This window comes from Gopherus flavomarginatus, chromosome 15 (assembly GCF_025201925.1).
Source record: "Gopherus flavomarginatus isolate rGopFla2 chromosome 15, rGopFla2.mat.asm, whole genome shotgun sequence".
Lineage (NCBI taxonomy): Eukaryota > Metazoa > Chordata > Testudines > Testudinidae > Gopherus > Gopherus flavomarginatus.
The window spans coordinates 3,991,660-4,016,147 of NC_066631.1; the positions used below are offsets into that span (position 1 = coordinate 3,991,660).

General features: G+C 51.8%; 1 protein-coding gene across 2 annotated transcripts in view; it reads left to right on the plus strand.

Annotated features, from left to right (window-relative positions):
• The window catches only part of OSBP2 (oxysterol binding protein 2), a 374,084-nt gene that overhangs the window by 323,453 nt on the left and 26,143 nt on the right, over positions 1-24,488 (plus strand). For both annotated transcript variants that reach the window (XM_050923730.1, XM_050923732.1), the window contains 3 exons: positions 1,498-1,564; positions 3,326-3,493; positions 12,004-12,249. In XM_050923730.1, coding sequence (XP_050779687.1) covers positions 1,498-1,564; positions 3,326-3,493; positions 12,004-12,249 — 481 coding nt within the window. The remainder of the gene's footprint in view (positions 1-1,497; positions 1,565-3,325; positions 3,494-12,003; positions 12,250-24,488) is intronic.

The window sequence follows — 24,488 nt, forward strand, 5'->3', positions numbered from 1 at the left end:
ACTCCTCCCACTTTCCCAGCCTGCTCTGTGGGGACTGCAGTGCCCAGCTTGCCTTGAGAGGCCTGTGTTTCCTGTAGGGAAGACTGGGAGGAAACAGCTTCTTCTGTATTCTAATGCTTTGGCCCAGGTGAGTTCTTCCAGGGAACCCTCCCTTTTCTGGACCTCCTAGCCTTGCAGAGCAGGCCCACAAGCCAGGGTACCGAAGAGGGTGGGAATTAGGGTGCTGCTGGACCCCAGCATAACAAGGGGGTGACCTCGCCCATCACCGGCAGCCCTGTTGTGGGACCTGCAAGCAGAGTGCCAAGGTATGCCCCTAGCACCACTTCCTTCCCATGGCAGCAGGGGTCCTGGTGGGCAAAGGGACCCCACGGTAGCTGGGCACAGCACCACTGCTGCCTGGTAAGGAATCCACCTGCCCAGGTGCTGTTCCTGAGTCAGCTGGCGCTGTCAGCCACTCCCTGCTTCTCTTTAAAGGGATGTCCACAGCCAGGGAAGGTTGGGCTGAGCAGCCTCTCCCAGTGGCCTGGTCCCCCAGAGGTGGGGGTATGGAGAGTTTCTGAAGGGCCAGAGCACACTTGTGGGGGCAGGGATTGCTCAGGCCTACTGAAATCCAGGCCTCTTGATTGGGTGCCTAACTACAGATGTGGAGCAGTCTGCTTTGGCCCTCCCTGGTGCTTGGTGGGTGGTGCTCGCTGCGAATCAGAAGCAGAGCCGCTGCTGTCCCAGTGAACTCTGACGACCCAGGCTCAATTCTCTGCTCTGCTACAGACGCTCCATGGAGCTTGGGAAAGTCACTTCACCTCTCTGGGCCTCAGTTCCTATCCAGGTGTGGAGATAGTCTCACAGCCCTCCTGGCAGGGCTGGGCTTAAATCCATTACAGACTGTGAGGGGCTCTGAGCCTTTGGTGTGGGGGCCACAGACATCACTATGATGGAGCCAGGAGCAAGAACTGAGGTTGCCTGACCTCCCCAGACCTGAACTTTAACCACTAGGCTGCACTTCCTACCTAATCAAACCATGGCGATGGGGACCCCAGAGCTTGAGGGCACAGTGATGTCTCTTGGTGAAAGACCTGCCAGCACCAGGAGATGTCTCCCATGTAGCTCTATTTACATTAAAGAGACGGACTGTTGCAAAGCTGGGTCTAAATGTGATTTGCAAACCAGTTTGGCTTTGGTTTCGGAGGGCCTGGTGACGAGACTAGGCGCAATGGATCATAGATCTGGGAATCGGGATCTTTAAGAGCTTGGAAGTGAGTTTTAGAAAGATCCTTTCCAGCAGTGGCTCTTTGCAGCCTGGTGGGCACTCACTGGCTTCGTAGCTAGAATGAAAAGAAAGAAGAACCTCCGGCATGTTTGCATGCTAAGCTCCACCCACTGCAGCCCCTTTGCAATGTCCTGTGGGTTAAACCAGGCCCCAGCATGGCCAGAGCAGCCATTCCTGTTCTGTTCTGTGCCTGCTTGTGTCGTTGCCCACTGCCTCTGTCTACCCTGCAGGCGTTCTGGCAGTAACCTGAGCGGGGCCAGCGAGGGGCACCCTGAGGACTGGAACCTGGAGGACAATGTGAGTGCATCGGGCAGATGGAGCTGGTGGAATGTAGACCAGCTAGACTGTTCCCAGTGGTAGCAGATAACAGAACAAGGAGTAATGGTCTCAAGTTGCAGTGGGGGACGGTTAGATTGTATATTAGGAAAAACTTTTTCACTAGGAGAGTGGTGAAGCACTGGAATGGGTTCCCTAGGGAGGTGGTGGAATCTCCTTCCTTAGATGTTTTTAAGGTCAGGCTTGACAAAGCCCTGGCTGGGACGATTTAGTTGGGAATTGATCCTGCTTTGAGCAGGGAATTGGACTAGACACCTCCTGAGGTCCCTTCCAACCCTGATCTTCTATGATTTTATGAATGACCTGGGGGCCGGGGGGGGAGGCTCACAGGGCAGCAGAATGGGCCATAACGGGGCAGATGGGAACTGAAGTCTCAGTTACGATATTCCAAGCGTGTCCATTCAGCAGGGAGCAAGTGGGAGCAGAGAGAATAAGATGGATCATCTCCCCCAGCACTCATCCCACTTCACTCAGAATCAGCCGTTGTTCTGGTGACACCCCTCAGCCGCAAACAGTCTTCTCCCTTCCCCCCTACACCCACCACCGCCTTTGCACCGGGATCAGGTTGGTGGCACCAGGGGGCTGAGTACGGCTACCCCACCATTTCGGCCTACATGTGGTCCTGTCTTTATCTCTGGGGTCGCCTGAGCCTTTCTTGTGAGGAAGTGCCCTGGCGACCCGGAAGGCCAGCCCAGAGCACGCACACGCTAAGCAGCACCTGTACTGCTGTCAAGCAGATTTCTGCCCAGCCCAACAGGCCTTTCCTGAGAACAAGCTTGGACAAATAAGCAAAGCCGCCTGCTGGGGGACGTTCTGGATCTGAGCTGCACATGCCCTGCATGGGGAAAAACCAGATCCCAGGAGTGATACCCCAAGAGCTGACTGTCACCAGCAGCCAGGTTTCCATGGTTGGTTAGGTTGCAAACTTTCTCATTGCAGAAAACCGAACACCCTTGCCCTGCCCCCTTTCTGACCCCTGCCCCCGAGGTCTCACTCTTGCCCCACCCCTTCTCTGAGGCCCCACCCCTGTTTGCTCCATCCCTTCTCCCCCGCCCTCACTTGCTCATTTTCTCTGGGCTGGGGCAGGGGGTTGGGGAGTGTAGGGGGTGTGGGCTCTGGCTGGGAGTGTGGGCTCTGGCATGGAGCCAGAAATGAGGGGTTCAGGGTTTGGGAGGGGGCTCCGGGCTGGGGTAGGGGGTGCAGGCTCTGGAAGGGAGTTTGGGTGCAAGAGGGGGCTCAGGACTGGGGCAGGCAGTTGGTGTGCGGGTGGGGATCTAGGACCTGGGAGGGAGCTGGGGTGCAGGAGGGGTCTCAGGGTGGGGGAATAAGTTTGGGGTGCAGTGCAGGCTCCAGTTGGTGCTTACCTGAGGCGGCTCCTGGAAGTGTCGACATGTCCTCTGGCTCCTAGGCATGATGGGGGCCAGTGCGGCTCTGTGCGTTGCCCTAGCCAGTGCTCAGGCGGGGGCAGTGCGCGGAGCCTCCCTGGCTGCCCCTGCACCTAGGCGCCGCAGCGACATGTCACCGCTTCCAGGAGCTGCGCAGAGCCAGGGCACGCAAGCAGCCTGCCTTAGCCCTGCTGCGCCGCCGACTGGACTTTTAATGGCCCCATCAGCAGTGCTGACCAGAGCCGCCAGGGTCCCTTCTCGACTGGGCGTTCTGGTCGGAAATTGGACGCCTGGCAACCCTACGGTTGGTTGATCTGGCTCTTTGCTACTTCCCCAGGTCTTTGAGAGCACAAATCAAACTGGCGACAAGGAATCAACGTGCAAAGACGTCCTGCCGAAGAAGAGGAGACGAACGCGCATTCCAGACAAACCCAATTACAGCCTTAACCTCTGGAGCATAATGAAAAACTGCATTGGCAAAGAACTGTCCAAGATCCCCATGCCTGTACGTGAGTGTTTCCCCGCTCTTGCCTGTGCCACACCTGATGTGAACGCTGCCTCCTGTCTGGTTTTTGGTTATACATATGTGAAAGGGCCTGATCCTGGGACGTGACGAGCTGGGGATACTGGGTATCTGCCAGGATCAGGCCTCAAATGAGGAAATTCTGGGTCCGGCTGGGCACACTAGGAAGTGCATTCTGGGTAGGGCTGGGTTCACCACTGAGCAGCTAAAGCACCGTGAAAGGGGGAGAGCTGTGTTTTCTCTGTTCCTGTTAGAGAAGGAAGTAACAGAAGCTGCGGAGACCTGGCTGAAGGCAGCAGAGCTGCAGCTGCACACGAGCCTTGAGCAGAGTCTGGCTTTTGCTTTATTAGACATTTTAATCGGAAAAGAAATGGAATTATTCCCTCTGTGTTTCCAGTGCTCACATCACTGTTGCCCTCCGCAAGCCTGTCTTAGGGCAACCGCCACTGCTGGGAACCCGTCAGCGGAGCCAATTTGCATTGCTAATTGTTTTTGGTGATTAGCTCTTGTGACAGTTACGTAAGAGAGGATTCAAACAAGTCAGCTGTGCCATGCAGTCTGATCCCATCAGCTCACCACCCTGCCTGCCTTGTTTGCAGGAGTTAGGAGCGGCAGAGAGATTAGGTCCTGTTGGTGGGTTTTCTGGTTTGAATGGATTGGCGCATGCGAGTGATGAGGGACAGAGAAGGAGACTGCCCTGCCTGTAAACTGGGTTTCTGGGATCCCCTGCACCAGCCTGGACTCGTGGGTTCGCTCCTCACCCCAGCCTGACTCCAGACCACAATATCCTCAGTGCAGTAGGTTCCTCCTGCTGGTCCCGGGCATAGGGACCTGTGGGATGCTCTTAAACACCTTGCTGAGCAGTGCCAATGGGAGACACTAGGCTTTGGAGACTGGTGCTGACCCAGATAAAATCCTGCCCTTAGTGAAGCCCAGGAACCCATCCCCAAACTGCATCAGAAAAGGCGCTTTGCAGAGGAAAACCGCCTTGTACGGGTGACTGATTCTGCATCTCCTGTTGGCCGTCCCTGTAAGCACCATTCCTGGGACACGACCGTGGTGCAGCTCCATTTGAAGATTGAGCACTGCCAGGCTTAGGAGCATTCCCATGGCTGCTGGAGAGTTCCAGCAGCGAATGTTGGTTATCGGGACACTGTCAGGACAGAACTAACCCGGGAGCCATTGTTCCAGTCAGGAGAGAGTTTGCACTGCAGCCATATAGCCAGAGTCCGGCTCTTACAGAACTCACTGACTCCTCCCTTCAGGGTCAGAAGGAAAAGGGGCCTGTTATGGCAAGCTTGTGCAGTTTGTTGGGAAAACAACACCTGTTATCCCTCCTGGGGGCTGTGTCCTTGTGTGGTTCAACAGCCTGCGTGGCAGTAAGTGGTGGATCTCCATCCCTTTCCCGCAGTGTTCCCCAGCAGTCCTGAGCAGCCCATTAGACTCTTCTGCAAGATCAGTTTCAGGGGAAAGTTTGAAGTGTACAGGAATGTGCCTAGACCTAATGGAATACCAGCAGCTGCTGCGTCTGCAGTTCAGAGCAATTTATACTTTTTCTGTCAATCGGAACATCCTGGGAGTTACTAGTGCAGTCAGGAATGTGCGAACAATACGCTCTGCCTGCCCCAGTAACGTCATCTGTCAGCCTGTGGGAATTAATTACAATAAACCCCAGTGGGGCAAATTAATCCAGACAGCTTCCCAATGTTGCTGTCCCCAGTAAACTGTACAATAACCCCTGTGTTGTAAATAAACCGATGGGACCTAACAGTGACCACAGCTGCCTGTCATCTCCCTCCATCAATGCACTCAGCATCCTCAGCCCAAAGACCTAGTTCTGCGAGGCACTGAGCTCCCATTTGAAGTCTGGGGAGGGCTGCCTCAGTTACATTCATTTGAGATATTTACTCTGAGAACAATAAACTCTTGGGAAAGGCTGCAGGGGCCCGTTAGCAATCATAAAGGGCAATTTAATGGATCTGTGATGCATTTGCTTCGAGTGCAACACAAATCAGCAGGATGTTGCAATGGACTGATCTGGGTGCTGTGCATTATCCCTGGTCTACGCTATATGGTTAGGTCGAATTTAGCTGCATTAGGTCAATTTAAAAATGAATGCGTCCTCACAACCAACCCTGTTCCGTCGACTTAAAGGGCTCTTAAAATCGACTTCTGTACTCCTCCCTGGCAAGGGGAGTAGCGCTAAAATCGACCTTGCTGGGTCGAATTTGGGGTAGTGCAGATGGCAAATCGACGGTATTGGCCTCCAGGAGCTATCCTAGGGTGCTCCATTGTGATCGCTCTGGACAGCACTTTGAACTCTGATGCACTAGCCAGGTACACAAGAAAAGCCCCAGGAACTTCTGAATTTGATTTCCTGTTTGGTCAGCATGGTGAACTCAGCAGCACAGGTAACCATGCAGCCCGCCCAGAATCACAGAGCGTAGAATGTTTCTATGCTCCCCCTATCATCTCCGTCCCTGAGGTTATCGCAGATTAGAAGGCGAAAAAAACGCCCTCACTATGACATGTTTTCTGAGCTCATGCAGTCCTCCTGCACTGATAGAGCACAGCTTAATGCATGGAGACATTCAGTGGCAGAGGCCAGGACAGAATTGAGTGAGCACGAAGAGTGGAGGCAGGAAATGATCCTGAGGCTAATGAGGGAGCAAATGAACATGATGACACATCTATTGAGGGAGCAAACAGACATGATGAAGCGTCTGTTGGAGCTGCAGGAGAGCCAAGAGCACAGACCCCTGCTGCATCCAGTGTATAACCGCCTCCCCTCCTCCCCATGTTCCATAGCCTCCTCACCCAGATACCCAAGAATTCGGGGGGGAGGCTCCTGGCACCCAGCCACCCCACTCCAGAGGATGGCCCAAGCAACAGAAGGCTGTCATTCAAACAGTTTGATTTTTAGTGTGGCTACAATGAACAATGTCCTTGTCCTTCCCTCCTCCCCCACCCCACCTGGGCTACCTTGTCCATTATCTCTTTTTTTTTTAAATTAATAAAGAAAAAATGCATGGTTTCAAAACAATAGTTACTTTATTTCGAAGGGGAGAGGGTGGTTGGCTTACTGGTAATTAAAATCAACAAAGGGGGTGAGATTGCATCAAGGAGAAACACACACAACTGTCACACCGAAGCCTGGCCAGTCATGAACCTGGTTTTCAAAGCCTCTCTGATGCGCAGCACGCCTTGCTGTGCTCTTCTAATCGCCCTGGTGTCAGGCTGCTCAAAATCGGATGCCTGCGATTTGCCTCATCCTCCCACCCCGCCATAAACATCTCCCCCTTACTCTCACAGATATTATGGAGCACACAGCAAGCAGCAATAACAATGGGAATGTTGGTTTCGCTGAGGTCTGACCTAGTCAGCAAACAGCACCAGCGAGCTTTTAAACATTCAAATGCACATTCTACCACCATTCTGCACTTGTTCAGCCTATAGTTGAACAGCTCCTTACTGCTGTCCAGGCTTCATGAGCCATGGGAGCAAGGGGTAGGCTGGGGTAGGTGCGACCGTGTGGTGCTGCCAGCTAGGAGAGCAGCCTGAGGCAGAAGCCTCCAGCTCGCATGATATTCCAGGCAGGACTGAATCTCCATGAGACGAAACTTCAAGAGGAGAATGACCTGAAGTCTCTGGCTCTTATTCGGTGCTCTAAGAGGAGGATAGCTATGTCTGTCCAGGTGCCCCTGGTCTACCTCACTGAGGTCTGCCAGGAGCACCCAGGAGACATACGACAGCTATCAGTCCTTGCACCATCTGCCGTGAAGGCAAGGAGCTGCTGCTGTGTAGCACTGCAGTACCGTGTCTGCCAGCAGCACCCAGGCGACGTGCAGTGACGATGAGCTGAGCAGGCCCCATGCTTGCCGTGGTATGGCATCTGCACAAGTAACCCAGGAAGAAAGGTGCAAAACGATTGTCTGCTGTTGCTTTCGTGGAAGGAGGGAGGGAGGGAGGCCTGATGACATGTACCCATCAGGCATTGAGGGCTTAACCCAGAATTCCAATGGGCAGCGGAGACTGCGGGAACTATGGGATAGCTACCCACAGTGCACCTCTCTGTAAGTCAGTGCTAGCCATGGTAGTGAGGACGCATTCTGCCGACTTCATGTGCTTCGTGTGGACATTCGCAATTGACTGTATAAAATCGACTTCTATAAAATCGACCTAATTTCATAGTGTAGACATACCCTTAGTGTCAGAGTCCTTTGTCATTCCCAAGTTAATAGCGCCAAGATAGTGAGTGTGGGAAAAAATTATTAATGTCTTAGATACACTTCAAAATATTTCCCGGGCTGGTTCTTCTGTTCCCTAGTCCCTGTTTGCTCCCTTAAGCACACCAGTGGCAGATGTAAGAAGCTTACTAGATTGTCCATTCCACAGAGCATTTTTCCTCCCTAAGTCTCCCTAAATCTCCTCCCTAAATGACATAAGATATTTGAAACCTTTCTGTGCAATTGAACAGGTCCCTGCTGATTTTGTTGTGAGTCAATATCTCTGCAGTCTCAAAATGGAATGTGCAATAAATCAGCTTTGGGAGTTTTGCATTTTTGGTGGATTAAACTTTATTCATCCGTGGGATGATTTTTGATCTCCTATTGAAAGAGCCCTGTTGATGGAGCAGCTATTGGGTTGGTTCTGGTACTGTGTGTTTGAATCGATCGGTTTGCCTGATTTTTCTTCAGTGATTTCTCTCAAGGTGATAGTGCTTTGCCTATTTTGTAAATGCTGTGTTGTAAATGTTCAAGGAAACCAACCCTTTCTACATAGCTGATTAACTCTTCCTTTAGCTCTCCACCACTTCAAAGTTTTGAGGATGCTCTAAGGTCCCTATTGCCTATATGCTAAATCTTAGAGGGACACTGACCAGATTTTAAGAAGTGTGTACATAGAAACATAACTAGGGCTGGGGGGGAAACAGTTTTCCCATCTCATGAGAATTTTTGAAATTTCAAACATTTTTCCCATCTCAAATCAGGACAAAGAATCAAATCTTCTCAAATTGAAACTTTTGATTTTGACCACTCTTCTTTTTTTTTTCCCTTTTCACTATAAATGAAGTTAAATTTTTAAATGAAAAATTATTCTGAACAAACCCCCCAAACTTTTTGTTTAGAAAATGTTGACACGGAACATCTTAACAATGTTAGTATGTTTTGTCCACGTTTTTCAAGTCAAAACCGACGCTTTCCCATTAACCGTTTCAGTGAATTGGCTTTTTTTCTTTCTGTGAAAAAACATTTAGTCAAATTCCTGACCAGCTGTAATAATGCAGTGTAGTTGTAGATGTGTCAGTACCAGGATACTAGAAAGATAAGAGTGACCCGAAAAAGAGCTCCGTGTGGCTTGAAAGCTTGTCTCTCTCACCAGCAAAAGTTGGTCCAGTAAAAGATATTACCTCCCCAACCTTGTCTCAGCTGTAATTATAACATTCCTTCAGCTTGGATAATGAAAACAGTCTGATCGGTTTCTCTTTTGCTTTTAGTTAGTTTCATGTTCTGATTCTTATGCACTAGCCCAGCGCTAACACTGCAGTGCACACTTTACTTAAATTTAAGTTGTTGGTTTGTTTTTTTTATCGGAACCCCTTTTTAAAACTTCATGGTAACACTTCTTTTGGTCTTAGGTTTTCTGGAAGCTGTGTTTTTCCAGCATCTACTTTCAGAGGTGGACTTGCTCTGACAGTGTTGCTTTAAGAAAGAGGCCCACGATCAAATCTCTAGAAATAACAATTCCAGAATATTTTGCTGTGTGCTGGTGCTTGCATTTAGCAAAAGCATCGTCCTTCCAGTTTAGTGGGATAAGCAAAAGAAGGAATGATTGCAGGCTGCAGCTGGAGTGGAGAGAGCTCTGGAGCCGGAGGAGGTGCTGGGCTGCGGATTTAATTGCTGGTTATTTATGGAAGCAGGGAGATGGAGGGGGGAGTAATTAGCTCTGCAACAAAAAGTTAGGTGTGTACGTGTAGTCTCCCCTTTCCCCACATGCCTTGTGCTGCTGCAGGATGTCCAGCCGCGATCCCTTCTGCAGCATGGCATCAGGCATGGGCTCCAGCTCTGCTAGAGACCAAGCATGTGAGGCGGGAAGAGCGAGTGTGGAATTATTCAGGTTACCTGCAGAGGCAGAAGAGTCGTTATCCTGGCCTCAGCCCTGTGGTGAGACACCTGCACTCTGCTAGCTGCCACCATTGTGTGTGTGATGAATGATGCAGAGCACACAGCAGCAGCAGCATTTCCCTACACCCAGTCCCACCGTTAGAGTAAGCAGATCTCTGACTCGCCCTTGTACCTCTTCCCTTTCGATAGCTCTGTTCACTGTGTCTTGCACCTGAGATCTAGGCAGGGCAGAAAGCCCAGCTTAATCTCTGCCAGTATCTGGAATTCAGGGATGTCCGATCTCCACACCATTGTTATTTAAATCTTCTTGGAGAGAGTCCTTTCAAAGCTGTGGCTGTCTGCACTATCTCAAAGCTCTCTATTTTCTAGGCTGAAGATCTGCCCCAGTTCCAGCCGTCGGTGCAGCTACACGAGTGCAAACCTGTAATGCGGACGGGCAAGCCCATATTGCACCCAGGCAGCTTAGCTCTGCTAGAAACCAGGGCAAGCTGCAGAGGTGCCAATCATGGTGTAGAGCAGTGGTTCTCAACTGGGGGTCCACAGACTGTGTCTAAGTGGTCCACGAAAGACTTAGACTGAAAACTGACTGAACAGAATGCAACTCTATGTACAGATGATCGATTTCCAATGGGAGCTGCATCTCATTCGAAATTTCCAACAGGGTCCGCAAATGAAAAAAGGTTGAAAAGCACAGGCATAGAGCATCCTTGCCCGGGTGTGCTAGGAATTGCATTGATGCAGCTCCACAGGTGGCAGTGATAGGTACAAATGTGCAGTGCAGACAGTGCCCTGGAGAGGGACTCTTGCCTGGCGTTGGACAGGTCAGGTCAGTTCGCCACTAGCTCTGCACTAGGTAGGCTTGGTACCTGGCTTTTCAAGCTGCCTTACTTTTAAAACCTGGACCATGTTCTCCATCAGCCGCCTGGCATCATGTCCCCTCTCCCTTGGCCCCAGCCGGTGGACCCTCTGGAGTGTGCAGTCACACACCAGAATGATTGGGGAATTGGAGCGCTGCTTCCCTCTGATTTTGTGTGGTCCAGGAAGCAGCTGTTTTTCACCTGACTATTCATAAAGCTGCAGGCCGAGCTGGGCTGGTGGCCTGTATGTGGGTGATCAGACTCGGGTGCTGAGTGAGTCTGGGAATGACTGGAGGCCCCTGTCTATGGTTCTTGAGTAACCCCATCATACTGATGCTTGGAGCAGCACTGAGCAAGAGGGGCCTGCCCTCGGCCGGGAAACAGCTCCCTGAGGGGTTGGAAATAGAAGGTAGATGGTGGTGGAGGATGCTGGGCTCTGTTCTGCACAGAGTATGTTCCCTTTGCTGAAACGTTTCACGTCCGAGGATTGGTGTTGGTATTGACACAGATCATTTCACCTGAGTGCTCTGAAGAGGGGATGTTTTAGCGGTCTCCATATTCCTGGCAGGTGCAGGATTGCTGGCTCTGAAGAATGAATTCCCCTGTTCTCCCCCCAGAGACAGATGCACACATCCCTGCTAATGTGCCTCGGCCCAGACCTGGAAGGACACCCCCTACGAGCCAGAAGGGAGTCAGGTCTCGGGCCCATTGACTCTGTGACTCTCTTCTGAGCCTGGTTTGGCCTGGGTGACTGGTGCCAGCTCTAGCTCTCGAGGTGAAGGTGTGTTTGTGCGTGCAACACAGGATGCAGCTGGGAGGTCTCCAGGTCCCAGGTCACGCTGTTCCCAGCTCATCCTGGCCACACTAGTCGAAGCCCCCGATCCCTGGTGATGTGATGCAGAGCATAGGAGCCAGGCGTGAACCGCCCTCTTCACCTTAACACTAGAGTTAAACCGAGAAGGCAGCGTGGGCAACTGGCTGTGTGTGAGCAGATCCAGCCTCCCCCCACAGGCACCCCCCTTCACTCCACCCCACCTGGCAGCAGTCCCCGCCCACCTGGCCATTCCTTGGTAGCACCCGCCACACACGCTGTCACATTGTTTTAAATGAGGTTTCCTGCAGCTCCCACCTGGAGGGGGATGGGAAAATCCAGGCTAAGGAGGGGAAGAGACTGTAGAGCGAAGCACAAGGAGGGGAGCTGGGGTTGCAGTGACTCTGTTTGCTCTGGCGCATTAGAGTGTTCCCTTCCTCTCCAGATCTCTGTTCAGGACACAGTCACCTCGGAGAGGCTGAGGGCTCAGCAGTGGAAGCCAGGGGGTCCAAGGTTACCTGGAAGTTAGATGTAGGGGAGAGCAGTGTGTACGGGGCTGGCTGTGCAGTGCAACACAGTGGGAACGCAGCTAGGCCATACTCTCTACGCGGAGATCACTGACTGCCAGTGTCTTTGCCGGAAGCCCATTGCTCACCCATTAGTGCACATGTCTAACTCTATTCCCCCCACCTGCATTAGGTAAACTTCAACGAGCCGCTTTCCATGCTGCAGCGGCTGACCGAGGACCTGGAATACCACGAGCTGCTGGACAAAGCCGTGAAGTGCGAGAGCTCCACCGAACAGATGTGCTTCGTTGCTGCATTTTCAGTGTCTTCCTACTCGACGACTGTGCACCGCACTGCGAAGCCGTTCAACCCCCTGCTGGGGGAAACCTACGAACTGGACCGGCTAGATGAGCTTGGCTTCCGATCGCTCTGCGAGCAGGTATGGGCAGGTGTAACGATGCTGGTTCTGGCACGACCCAACTGAGAGTGTCGATTCAGGACCAATTGCTTAAAACAGGGCAGTTACAGCCCAAGGCTGGGGTTTTTCCACCTCGTAAGGCAAACCAAACCAGCCAGACAAAGAGGACTTTGATCTCACCCGACTGGCTAACCACAAGTCACAAGCAATTCCCTTAGATGCTCCAGTTTTCCAGTATCACCACCAGTCCCACTTCTCCTGGGGATGAATGGTTATGAAAACCAATACCCCAGTCAAAGAAAAAAGGTTCTCCCGATCCCAAAAGACCAAGCCCCAGACCCAGGTCAATATACACATCAGATCTTACCCACAAATCATGCTGTTGCCAATCCTTTAGAATCTAAAATCTAAAGGTTTATTCATAAAAGGAAAAAGATATAGATGAGAGCAAGCATTGGTTAAATGGAATCAATTACATGCAGTAATGGCAAAGTCTTGGTTCAGGTTTGTCGCAGTGATAAAATAAACTGCAGGTTCAAATCAAATCTCTGGAGTACATCCCCCACTGGGATGGGTCATTCAGTCCTTTGTTCAGAGCTTCAGTTTGTAGCAAAGTCCCTCCAGAGGTAAGAAGCAGGACTGAAGACCAGATAGAGGTGAGGCAGCTGCCTTTTATAGTCTCTTCCAGGTATAAGAACACCTCTTTGTTCTTACTGTGGAAAATTACAGCAAAATGGAGTCCGGAGTCACATGGGCAAGTCCCTGCATACTTTGCTGAGTTACAAGGCATATCTGCCTTCTCTCAGTGGGTCAGTTGAATAGCTTATGGTCCTTAAAGGGCCATCAAGCAGGCTAGGCAGAGCTAATACCAACTTATCTGGGATGTTTCCCAGCAGTATAGCATAAATTTGAAATACATACAATATAGAGCCAATACTCATAACTTCAACTACAAAATTGATACACACATACAGACAGCATAATCATAACCAGCAAACCATAACCTTGTCTTAGACACCTCATTTGACCCCCCCCTTATACAAGATTTGGTGCCACTACAGGACCTTGGTTGCAACCATGTTCTATACGGTCCCAGTTCAAGTCAATAACGTGACAGCAGGGCTGCGGGAAAGGGGCTCTTCATTTCAGTCTTTCAGGAGCACTGTCGCATTCTTCGAAGAGTAATTCCCTGGGGCTCCCCCGGTCCGCACTGGTCCTGCTTCCATTGCAGTCAGTGGCCCAGCAGTGGATCCTACACAAAGTAACTCTTTCAAAAGGCAGAAGCAAAACATGCATTCCCCAGGGTAACAGGGTGGAAGTGATGGGGATACCAGGGAGAGGTGGGAGCCAAGAGCTTCTCCCAACATGTCAAATCTAGAATGAAACTATCGCAGTTTTAACTAGCTGGACATAGGTACCAAATTGCCAGCCCTGGGTCTGGAACGAGCTTGCACATGGAGCTTTGCAGCTAAATTCTCCACAGATGTGTTGTCTCTGTCAACAGTCGTGCTTAATCTGTAGGCCCAAACGTGAACAAGTTTTGTGTTTCCATTGTGGAGGGGAGTGCTCCAGATTGTTCAGAACCTAATGTCAAGATACATTCAGTTAAATCAGGTTCAGAGCAATAGTTCCCATATGTAGAACGTAAAATGCATGAGACCCCCACTGTATAAACCTGGCTGCAACTCCACCCTCTGCTCCCAGGGTCTGACGGGAGCTGCCATTGGCTCCCTTAAGAGCAGGCACAGGGCTGGTCACAGGGATCTGCAGGGGACAAAACTGGATAGCCGGGGGAAGTCAAGGAGGAGGCTTGTGCAGTGACACCCTCAGGAGGCTAAAGGGAGCCCAGGAGTTTCCCTGGCATCACCAGCTGGGCTTCCAAAGGCTGCCTAGCCGAGCTATTGGGCAGGTGGGAGTGTGATGTTCAGTAATGCCCACAGAGTGCCTGGATGTGGGGAAGGGAGCGGGAGGATGGTGACAGATCATAGTGAAAGCTAGGGAGCATTTGGCGGAAGGCCAGGAGCTCAGCTTTGCCATGCGAAGCTTGAGTGAGCAGCAAGACACCCAAGAGGGAGGTGTCAGCTGGACAGGCCAGGAAGTGGGATTGGATGGAGGGTGACAGATCAGGTGCGCTGAGCCAATCAGGCTAGAGGTGGTAATTGGAGTGCAAGAGCATGATGTCACTCAGGAAGAGGGTGTAAAGTGAAGAAGAAGAGGGCAAGATCAGGGCCCTGTGGGACCCCCGGGGAATGGGAGAGAGGAGGAGAAGGACCCACCAGGAGAGATGCTGAAGCAACAGGAGAGGATGGAGTGGGTGGGACACACTTTGTTAATTGAAACTGAAAGAATAAAGAAGAACACACCTTGTGAATTGTCCTGAATGACAGGAAATGAAGAAAACAGCAAGGAGATGGTCATCCCCTGGAATCTTGGCTAGAAGGTCACTGTCCCCCAGGCAGGGAGGGTCTCTCGTTTCTCTCCTTGAGGTGCCCGAGGTGCCAGCCGCAAGGTGCCAAAGCCAGTCTTGTGAGAGTCCTGCTGTAATTGTCTGTGTGCTGGGCGGCAATCATGTGACTCAGACAAACGTGCCCTGTGCATGGAGGATGTTGTCTTCTCAGCCTGTGGCAGAATCGATGACTTGGTCAGGGGTGGCCACTGTGGGAACTGATGTTGATTCCAGTGGGAAGTAAAAAGCCATGGCAAGGAATGGCCTCCTGTGAGAGATGAAAGCAAAGCACGGAGAGTCCTCAAACACCCCTTCCCCTCTGCATTCATTCAGCATCAAGGGAGCGCGGCCCCAGAATGCTTAGGGGCTCAGTCGCCTAGTGGGTTTATGCTCCAGCTGTGTAGCTCTTGAGCCCTGTATTCCAATCCTAACTGGCTACAGGACAGCAATAAAACAGGCCAGATGGTGTCACAGCAGCGATTACCCCATCAGCCTCCGGGACGGGGTTTCATCTGGGACGTTTGAGCAGAATGGGAAATAGCAGTGAGGGCGAAGCACTGCTACTGTTGAACTATTATCATAAACTGCTGCCTTTGAAATGTCACGGAGAGGCATGTTTAACAAGTCGGTTCCTCTCTGCTCCGAGTGTCTCTGCAGGGCCGGATGGGGCTTGGTAGCTTTCTTTCTCTTGGAATGAAAAGGTTTCATTGCATGACCCTAACACAAACGAAGATCCTCGAGCTTTCCAGTGTATCCAGGGCTTGCCTGGCGAGCAAAAGGTCTTAATTAAAACCTGGTGAGCTTAATTAGTCGAGATCTGTAAAGAAAATTGACTCATGACAAGTGACTATTCAATACTTTGGGCTGCTCCATCCCATCCTCCTGGTGGATAGATTTACAGGGCCATTTATTTTCCTTCCGCCATATGTAGACAGTGGTGTTGACGTGGTGATTTATGTTATCCAGATGATTTAATTGCCATCTTGGAAAACGAGGTCCCAGGGAGCAAGAGAACTGTTTGATCTTTGTCTGGATCAGCATTTCTCAAATGCAGCCACCATGGTTGCATGTGATCACCAGCGGATTTTTTTTTTTTGCAGCCACGACAGCCTCCAAAGCATGTGCGGAGATTTGGGGGGAAGCTGCAGCCCCTCCCTGCAGCACCCAGCTGTTGCTCCTGAATAGCTGTTATCAAGAGTAGCGAGATGCACTGCCTTGGTGTTTGCACTGGCGCCACCAGCAGGGATCGGCGTCCTGCACTGCACCACCTCCTCGGAGCTCTGGGCACCACCTCTGGAGGCAGGTGGGGCCAGTGTGCACAGTGCTGGAGTTGGCTCTTGTCAGTGGAGGCGGCTGCAGCGTTTGGTCACCAGGGCTCTCCTCCGACAGCTCCATCCTGGCTGGAGCCCGAGAAGCCTGGAAATTGGCAGGCGACCGGAGAGTTCCTGACCCACCTTCCCCGGAGCAGGCTCTCGATGAAGGGCTGAGGGAGGCAGGGACAGAGAGACAGGATTTGTCAGAGCAGCCACCAGCAGGAACCCCTGGTCTAGATTATGAAACCCTGAACAAAACACAAATATCTGCATGTGAAACACAGCCCATCCCCCTGCAAAGGCAGGACACGGCTCCCTGATTGACGTTCTCTGATATGACACCGACCCTGGCAGTCTTCTGGAGCTAATGCTCTGGTATTAAACTCTTGCTTCCTTCTACATTAGAAATTTCCCCTTAGGATTTAAACTGGTCTTGATGTCAAAATGTTTCTGAGCCGCCTTTGCAATGCAGTGTGAGAAGCAGCAGTCCAGCGGCTGGTGCTGCATAGCGAAAGCATTGTGTGTTACATCGAGGGGAACAGGCTAGTACCCCTCTCTTCTTGATAGATGACCCCTAGGTAGAGCCCTGTGGGCTTGTCTGGTCTCACTTACAGCGGCAAATTCCAGTGGAGTTTGCTTGGATGGAAACGGTGTAAAGGACTCGGGGCGAGTCTGCCGGGATCTGAGCATTCAGGAGAAGTGCAGGGTTAGCCACTGCTGTGTGGGGAGCAGGTGGGCACAGGAGAGGGGCCAAGTGCATGCATGTGGAGTGAAAATATTATGGTGTGTCCCCAAATCCTACATTTAGAGCCCCTGTGAACGGAGAGCCAGACTCCTCCGTCTATTGCTAGGGTCTGCTGGGTCAGAGCCTGGAGAACCCCAGCCTCTAGGGACTGGCCCTCCCCAGCTCACAAATAGCAAGGTCAGAGCCCAGCTGTTTGACAGTGTCAGCTATGGGCAACTTAATGTGCGTGGTGAAATGCAGCTTGGAAATGTGTAGCTTTTTACTTCTGCGTATTGCCTTGGTGATCAAGTGGCACAGGCATGCCCCTGTTCAGGTGATCTGCAGTTCCAGCAGGAGTGGACTCTGCAGTGCAAAACGGACAGGCACAGACATCTTATGTGACTGAATCTGGAGTTGAAATAACTTGGCTGTTGGTTACACTGAATGTTTTGCTGTTTGTGCCCCTAACGAAGGGCTCTTATAAAGCTGGGAATGGGCTTGATTGGTACTTGGGGCAGTTCTCCGCTCCCACTGGGGATGGTTACCACAGACGAAAGGCAAAGAATCCATCCGCACGAGACAATGTGCGTGGATGGTGGATACAGGAGGCCAGAGGGCTGGAGAAATGCTGAGAACGCTGTGCTGTTCTTTGCATGATTGTCCACTCTGGGTGCACCTGTGCCCCATGCACACAAGATTGGGTTCGTTTTGGCCAGCAGTGCCTGTTGGGGCCACGCCGGCACCATAGATGTCCTTGTGTGTCACCCTACAGGGCAGAGTGGGCCTGACCGCCGCTCCTCAGGTCCTTCTTCCTGCCGGTGGCAGTGAGATGGAACCCCTGTGGTGCCACCTGCCTCCCCAGGCTAGGGAAGGTAGGTCGTAATCTGAGTTAGTTCATATAATCCGTTAGATAGTTACTGTCTGTTTGCGTAATGTATCTCTTGATGTTTCATAGAGTCACAGACTATCAGGGTTGGAAGGGACCTCAGGAGGTATCTAGTCTAAACCCCTGCTCAAAGCAGAACCAATCCCCAGACACATTTTTGTGTCTGGGGATTGGTCCTGCTTTGAGCAGGGGGTTAGACTAGATACCTAAATGGCTCCCCCGAGGATTGAGCTCACAACCCTGGGTTTAGCAGGCCAATGCGCAAACCACTGAGCTATCCCTCCCCCAGGCCCCATAGAGTGGCTAAATCTCCAGGGTCCAAACCTGTCCTTGTGTGAAGCTTGAGTGCCCATTAACACCAAGCCTAGGAGCAGGACATGTCCCCAAGAGATGCCCCATGCGTCGTTCCTTCTCCAAGAGCACTCCAAAAGCTAGGGCTTCACACTGATCCCCTACACAGAGCGGATGCTGGAGAGCAAGCCAGACCTGAAAGATGCCAGCATGTTGACAGCGTTCCGCAGCTCCTGCACACTGGCTGGAGAGTGGCATCTGGGATGTACTGGAAGGGCCGGGTCTCTCGCTGCTGCCAGCGCCAGGCCCCCCGCTAGTCCCCAGGCTGCCCTGGACCCAGAGCTGTCTTGTCCATAGGATGAATCGGGGCAACTACCCCAGGCCCTGCAGTTTGGGAGGCTCTTCGCTTCATGGGGACGCGGGGTCCAGGACGACCTGGGGGGTTAGCGAGGGACCTGGCGCCAGCAGCAGCAAGTAAACTGGACCCAGCCTGCCCTACTCCACTCCCTCCCTGCGCCCGTTCCACCCCTTCCCTCAAGGCCCTGCCCCATCTCTTCGGCTTTCGCCCCCTCCCCCAAGCTATGCCGGGAGCTGGCGGGGTGGGGAGGGCTGGGGCTGGGTCACTTGCTGCTGCCAACACCAGGCCTCTTGCTAACTCCCCAGGCTGCCCTGGACCCCGCATCCTCATGAAGCATGGGGCCCCCCAAACCACACCACTCGGGGGGCAGCCCCTCTCTATCCTACGGACATTCTGGGCACCACCAAAAATTATACAAACCTGGTTCCCATGCTGCTGGGCCTTGCTGAGGGCAGGGAGAGGAGGTGTTGGTGTAGAGAAGGCTGGTGTGTGTGATAGGAGGTGTTATAGACTCATAGACTCTAGGACTGGAAGAGACCGCGAGAGGTCATCGAGTCCAGTCCCCTGCCCTCATGGCAGGACCAAATACTGTCTAGACCATCCCTAATAGACATTTATCTAACCTACTCTTAAATATCTCCAGAGATGGAGATTCCACAACTTCCCTAGGCAATCTATTCCAGTGTTAACTACCCTGACAGTTAGGAACTTTTTCCTAATGTCCAACCTAAATCTCCCTTGCTGCAGTTTAAGCCCATTGCTTCTTGTTCTATCATTGGAGGCTAAGGTGAACAAGTTTTCTCCCTCCTCCTGATGACACCCTTTTAGATACCTGAAAACTGCTATCATGTCCCCTCTCAGTCTTCTCTTCTCCAAACTAAACAAACCCAATTCCTTCAGCCTTCCTTCATAGGTCATGTTCTCAAGACCTTTAATCATTCTCGTTGCTCTTCTCTGGACCCTCTCCAGTTTCTCCACATCTTTCTTGAAATGCGGTGCCCAGAACTGGACACAATAGTCCAGCTGAGACCTAACCAGCACAGAGTAAAGCGGAAGAATGACTTCTCGTGTCTTGTTTACAACACACCTGTTAATGCATCCCAGAATCACATTTGCTTTTTTTGCAACAGTATCACACTGTTGACTCATATTAAGCTTGTGGTCCACTATGACCCCTAGATCTCTTTCTGCCATACTCCTTCCCAGACAGTCTCCTCCCATTCTGTATGTGTGAAACTGATTGTTCCTTCCTAAGTGAAGCACTTTGCATTTATCTTTATTGAACTTCATCCTGTTTACCTCAGACCATTTCTCCAATTTGTCCAGATCATTTTGAATTTTGATCCTGTCCTCCAAAGCAGTTGCAATCCCTCCCAGTTTGGTATCGTCCGCAAACTTAATAAGCGTACTTTCTATGCCAACATCTAAATCGTTGATGAAGATATTGAACAGAGCCGGTCCCAAAACAGACCCCTGCGGAACCCCACTTGTTATACCTTTCCAGCAGGATTGGGAGCCATTAACAACTACTCTCTGAGTACGGTTATCCAACCAGTTATGCACCCACCTTATAGTAGCCCCATGTAAATTGTACTTTCCTAGTTTGTCTATAAGAATATCATGCGAGACCGTATCAAATGCCTTACTAAAGTCTAGGTATATCACATCCACCGCTTCTCCCTTATCCACAAGGCTTGTTATCCTATCAAAGAATGCTATCGGATTAGTTTGACACGATTTGTTCTTTACAAATCCATGCTGACTATTCCCTATCACCTTACCACCTTCCAAGTGTTTGCAGATGATTTCTTTAATTATCTGCTCCATTATCTTCAAAGACTCCAGAAACCAGTGAAAGAAGTGTCTGCCCTGCTGGATGCTTCACACACAACATCTCTTCAAACTCTCAAGTCCATCCCCGTCCCAACTTACAGCTGCTGGCCAGGATTTTCCCATGATGCACTTGAACATTCCAGAAAGGAAGTAGTGTGAAATGGCTTTACCTGAGGAGCCCGTCAGTGAAGAATAAATCAAACGGGGCGTCTGCATAATTCTCCTCAGAAACCTTCCAGTACACCCCAGATGCCACCCTCCATGCAGAGTGCGGGAGCCGCGGAACGCCAGCAATGCGCTGGCATCCTCCAGGACTGGCTTGTGTCCAGCATTCGCTCTGTGTAGGGAACCAGTGTGAAGCCTCCGTTCTGCTAGGAGCCGAGTGGACCAGTGAGCTAACCAGCCTGCCCATCAGTACTGGAGAGTGGACTTCAAAACTACCCATCACAATGAGAATGAGCTTTGATAACTTGCACCCTTATCCATTCAGAACATTTGTTCTCATCACGACGACACCAGCCCAGAGAGACAGGGCAGTCGGGGCTGCAGGTCAGGGCTGAGGTTCATCGGCAGAGCTGTGGCAGGAAAAGCCTCCACACTGGAATAGCAGGGAATGCTGTGCTGCAGGTTAGGACTGGCAGAGCTGTGTTGGGAAGTCAGCAATTGGCTGCTGCTCCTCATTGCTCACGTCCCGCCAACACCAGCCTCATGCACCAAATATCTCTTCTATTAAAAATCTGCTCTGGAGTTGTTGCAAACCTCGCTCAGCCTTCCTTACGCTGCACGGCTTAACAAAATCAAATCGCAGCGTGGCTGCGAGAGCAATGCCTCCCTTGCAGAGACGTACATCACAACAACGCTCCCAGGCAGCGCTCCTCGGAGGAGCGTGTAAAGAGAGAGGCTCTTGGGGCTCATTCAGACACTCTATGGGGCTGTACTTTACATCCTGCGTTCAGCAACAATCAGTCCTACAGATGTGACAGGCTAGATTGCGCAGCAGGTTTCAAGCACGGTATGATGGACATGGCTGGGAATAAACAGCAAGCCGGCGTGGGTGTGCCGCAACATCTTATGTTGAATTCAATGTTCTCTGACAGAGTTTGGTGTCCTTCCATTTTCCTTTAGTAATAAGCTGCTGGCTTGACTCTCCCGCCCCCTTGGGACCGTCTTGCTAAGCAAAGGATGTACGAGACCCTGATCTCAGCTGGGCTCCAGAGGTGTTACCATGGTACAAACCATTAGCAATCAGCTTAGGTAAAATCTGTGCAACTGGTGTGTGTAGATAAGGCCAGTGTGCTTGCAGACAAATCGAGGGTTGTAGCCGCGTGGTGGGCAGGGCTGGACAGACATGAAGCCCTCGCTGAAGAGGTTGATCCAACTGGAGGGAGGGTTGGCTTCCCCTCAAGCCAGATGGGCTCTCTGGGGTTTCATTCCCTGTAACTTTTTTGGCAGGTTGTCACCTTTGCGTGTTTAGGCCAAAATTCTCTCTCTTGGGTACCTCACGTTAGACACCTAAATGCAGCCATCTCAGCACCTGAACAGTGGGCCTGCGCATCCACCGCTCTGAAAATCTGGCCCCCAAGTGAGGTGCCTAAAGATGGATGGAGGTGTCTCACCTTCATCGCCAAGGGCCCGCCTCCTCCCAGGAAAGCCATAAGATAGGGGAGAGCCCTTCCAAAGCTTTGCTGAAGCAAGGGGGATGGATTTTCCTGGAAAGCTGCTGAGCTCCTGTGCCAGGGACTGGCCTGTGTTTCAGCTGTTTATGGAGCAGCGGCATCTTCCGTAGGTGCTGTGAATTGCTTAATGCTTCATGCATTATAGCTCAAGGGCTCTTTAACTAAACGAAGCTACGTCTCCTCCCCCAGAATCGGCCCGCCGAGGGCCAGGCCCTCCTGGCAAAGACAAAGCACTCGGGTGTGTGCCACAGGGCTCATCGTTATCAATCTATGAAGCCGTCCAAATAACACTGCTGCAGATTTGCCAGTGCTGCTTTCTGTGCTCAGCATGTACGATAAGCTGCCCCTTGCTTGGTCCCTTACCATCAGTGCAGCAGGTTGTGGGTTCGTGTCTGGCCCTGTACATCCATTAACCCTTTATTGCTGTGTGCCCATGGCCATCAAGGGGGCTTGTGTATGGCCCTTCACTAGTGTGCCAGAGGTGTCCGAGTGGTGCTCAGGGGAGTTAACCTTCCCTGACTTCAGTGGTATGTCACAACAGACTCAGTACGCTAGGTGGCACAGCTGGCACATTCCAGCCCTGGCACTACCCCAGCATGTCTCCTAACAAAGCTCTTTGTATGGATCCCCACTGTGAGCTCTCAGCAGTGTCTGAACCTGGGACCTTCACCACCAAAGCACAGGCCTCTGGCACTCAAGCTAAAGGAATAACTCCCTTAGCTGGCAGCTGTAATAGGCTGTTATACTCCCTGCCATCTCCCTTTGGCTGGAGCACTCGTGGTGAAAGCTCTGGCCTGGGATGGGATGCCATCCAGCCTGCTCTTCTGCATTGTAGGTTGGCACATCAGCCTTCTCCACTCTTGGCCACTGCTGACAGTGCCCTGCCAATCAGTAAAGGGCGGGAGCAGGCTCCAGGCCACTTATTTAAAGGAGGGTCTTGTGCCTCCCCCGCCCCCCAGGCAGGTCACTGATTTCTAGCTGAGTGAATAGCCAGGAGCCCTATGATGTTTGCCACTCCTCCGTGGCCCAGTGACCACAAACGTCCCTGCTTGGGGCTGGGAGTGTCCAGGCAGCCGCTGCATCCAGCGCACCACACTGCTCAGATCCCCCAAGTTTAACTGATACCTGTGTTCTCCATCCCTGTTAAACTACGCTGCTTTGCATGCTCTCCTTTAAATAGTGCTGTGGTGACACCATCTCTCTCCTGGGGGACGAGAGGAGATTGAGAAACCCAGTCCTCCTATGGCACAGTTCTCCTGGTCTCTGTGGGTAGTGTGGGCCCGTCTGCAGGCCCACACCCAAGCCGGCTTGCTGTTTATTCCCAGCCCTTTGACTATCACCGCTGCGGAGAGCAGCCCCTGTATGAGGGCACACAAGGAAGGGGGAGAAACTTCTGTCTCCCGTGTCCACAGCCAGGATTGGATAGTGCCGTCTGCCAAGGGGGTGCCTCTTGCCTGGGGTTTAACACTAGTGTTTTGGGGGACTAATCCTGCTGTGGTCCCAGGGAGACGGGCTGCATGCTGTCTGCCAGCTGCAGCCTCTGGTCTCCTGTGCTGGGCAGGCAGAGCCTGGGGCTCTAGTCCTGGGACTTTTCACTGTGGGGCACTGGTTCCTGGAGTGTTACAAGTAAAGCAGTTAAATACCTTGACTTCAGACTAGAGCGCATCCAGCTCATCCAATTCTCTTCACTAGCTCTATGCCAGTCTCCCAACGGCCTAGCTAGTGGGCACTTTGTTGCACGTGCTCCTGATCGGCAGGTCTCAGCTCTCTGAGCAGAGAGAGATTTGCATAATGATATGCACAAAGGAAAGGGAGTGAGCTAGCTAATGAAAACTGATCTAATCTTGCAAGTGGGTCCTGAGTGCAGGTGGTGAACCAGTGTAACCCTTGCAGTGCTCCCCAGGTACAGCTGGTACAGCTCGCCAGGTACAGCTGGAATGCATCACTAAAATGGCACGCTGGTGGGCTTCTCGTAATGCCAGCACCTGCACTTCTGATCCTGGAGTCATTCTGGTGTTCCTGCCTGTGTGTCATCCAGGGATTAATTCTGTGCAAGGGTGGGTGAGTTGATTCTGCACAGAGGCAGCTGTTGAAAACACAGGCTTTAGATTATTGTGTAGTTTTCTAGTCATCTTGGCAGAAAACCTGCCTTGTACAAAATCTCTGCAACAAACTGACCCGTCGTTTACCTCTGCCATGCCTGGGAAACCATGGAAGGGGATCGCTTTGCTGCTGGTCCTTTACCAGACTTGCTGTGCACTGGAAACCTAGTCGGCACATGCAACAGCATGGCCAGTGCCCGCTCCACAGGACATGCAGGTGTCTGGAACAGCCGTGGCTCCTGCGGACTAACCTGCCAGGGGTTGGTGGCACAGCAGGATCACGCACAAAGCCTTTCTCTTCTCAAGACTTTGTGTCAAGTCCGATGCTAAGGGAGCAACATGGGACTGTTTGAAATAGTCGTTTAGCTAAGATGGGACCTGGGATCCTAGCAACCCCCAGGCCCCTGTGCTTCCTGGTGAAATGTTTGTTTTCCTCTTAAAAGCTCTCCAGGGAACACGTGAAGGGCCCCAGCAGCAAGACTAGGCTGTCTCCATACCCCTTGTCTGAGATACTGTCCTGCATCTACACCTCTGTTGCTGAGAGGTAATTCTCCCTCTGTCTCCCACTGTCACAGGGCAGTGCTGTTGCCAATGTAGCAGGTGCCTCTTACAGAGTGACCTTGAAAGTAAT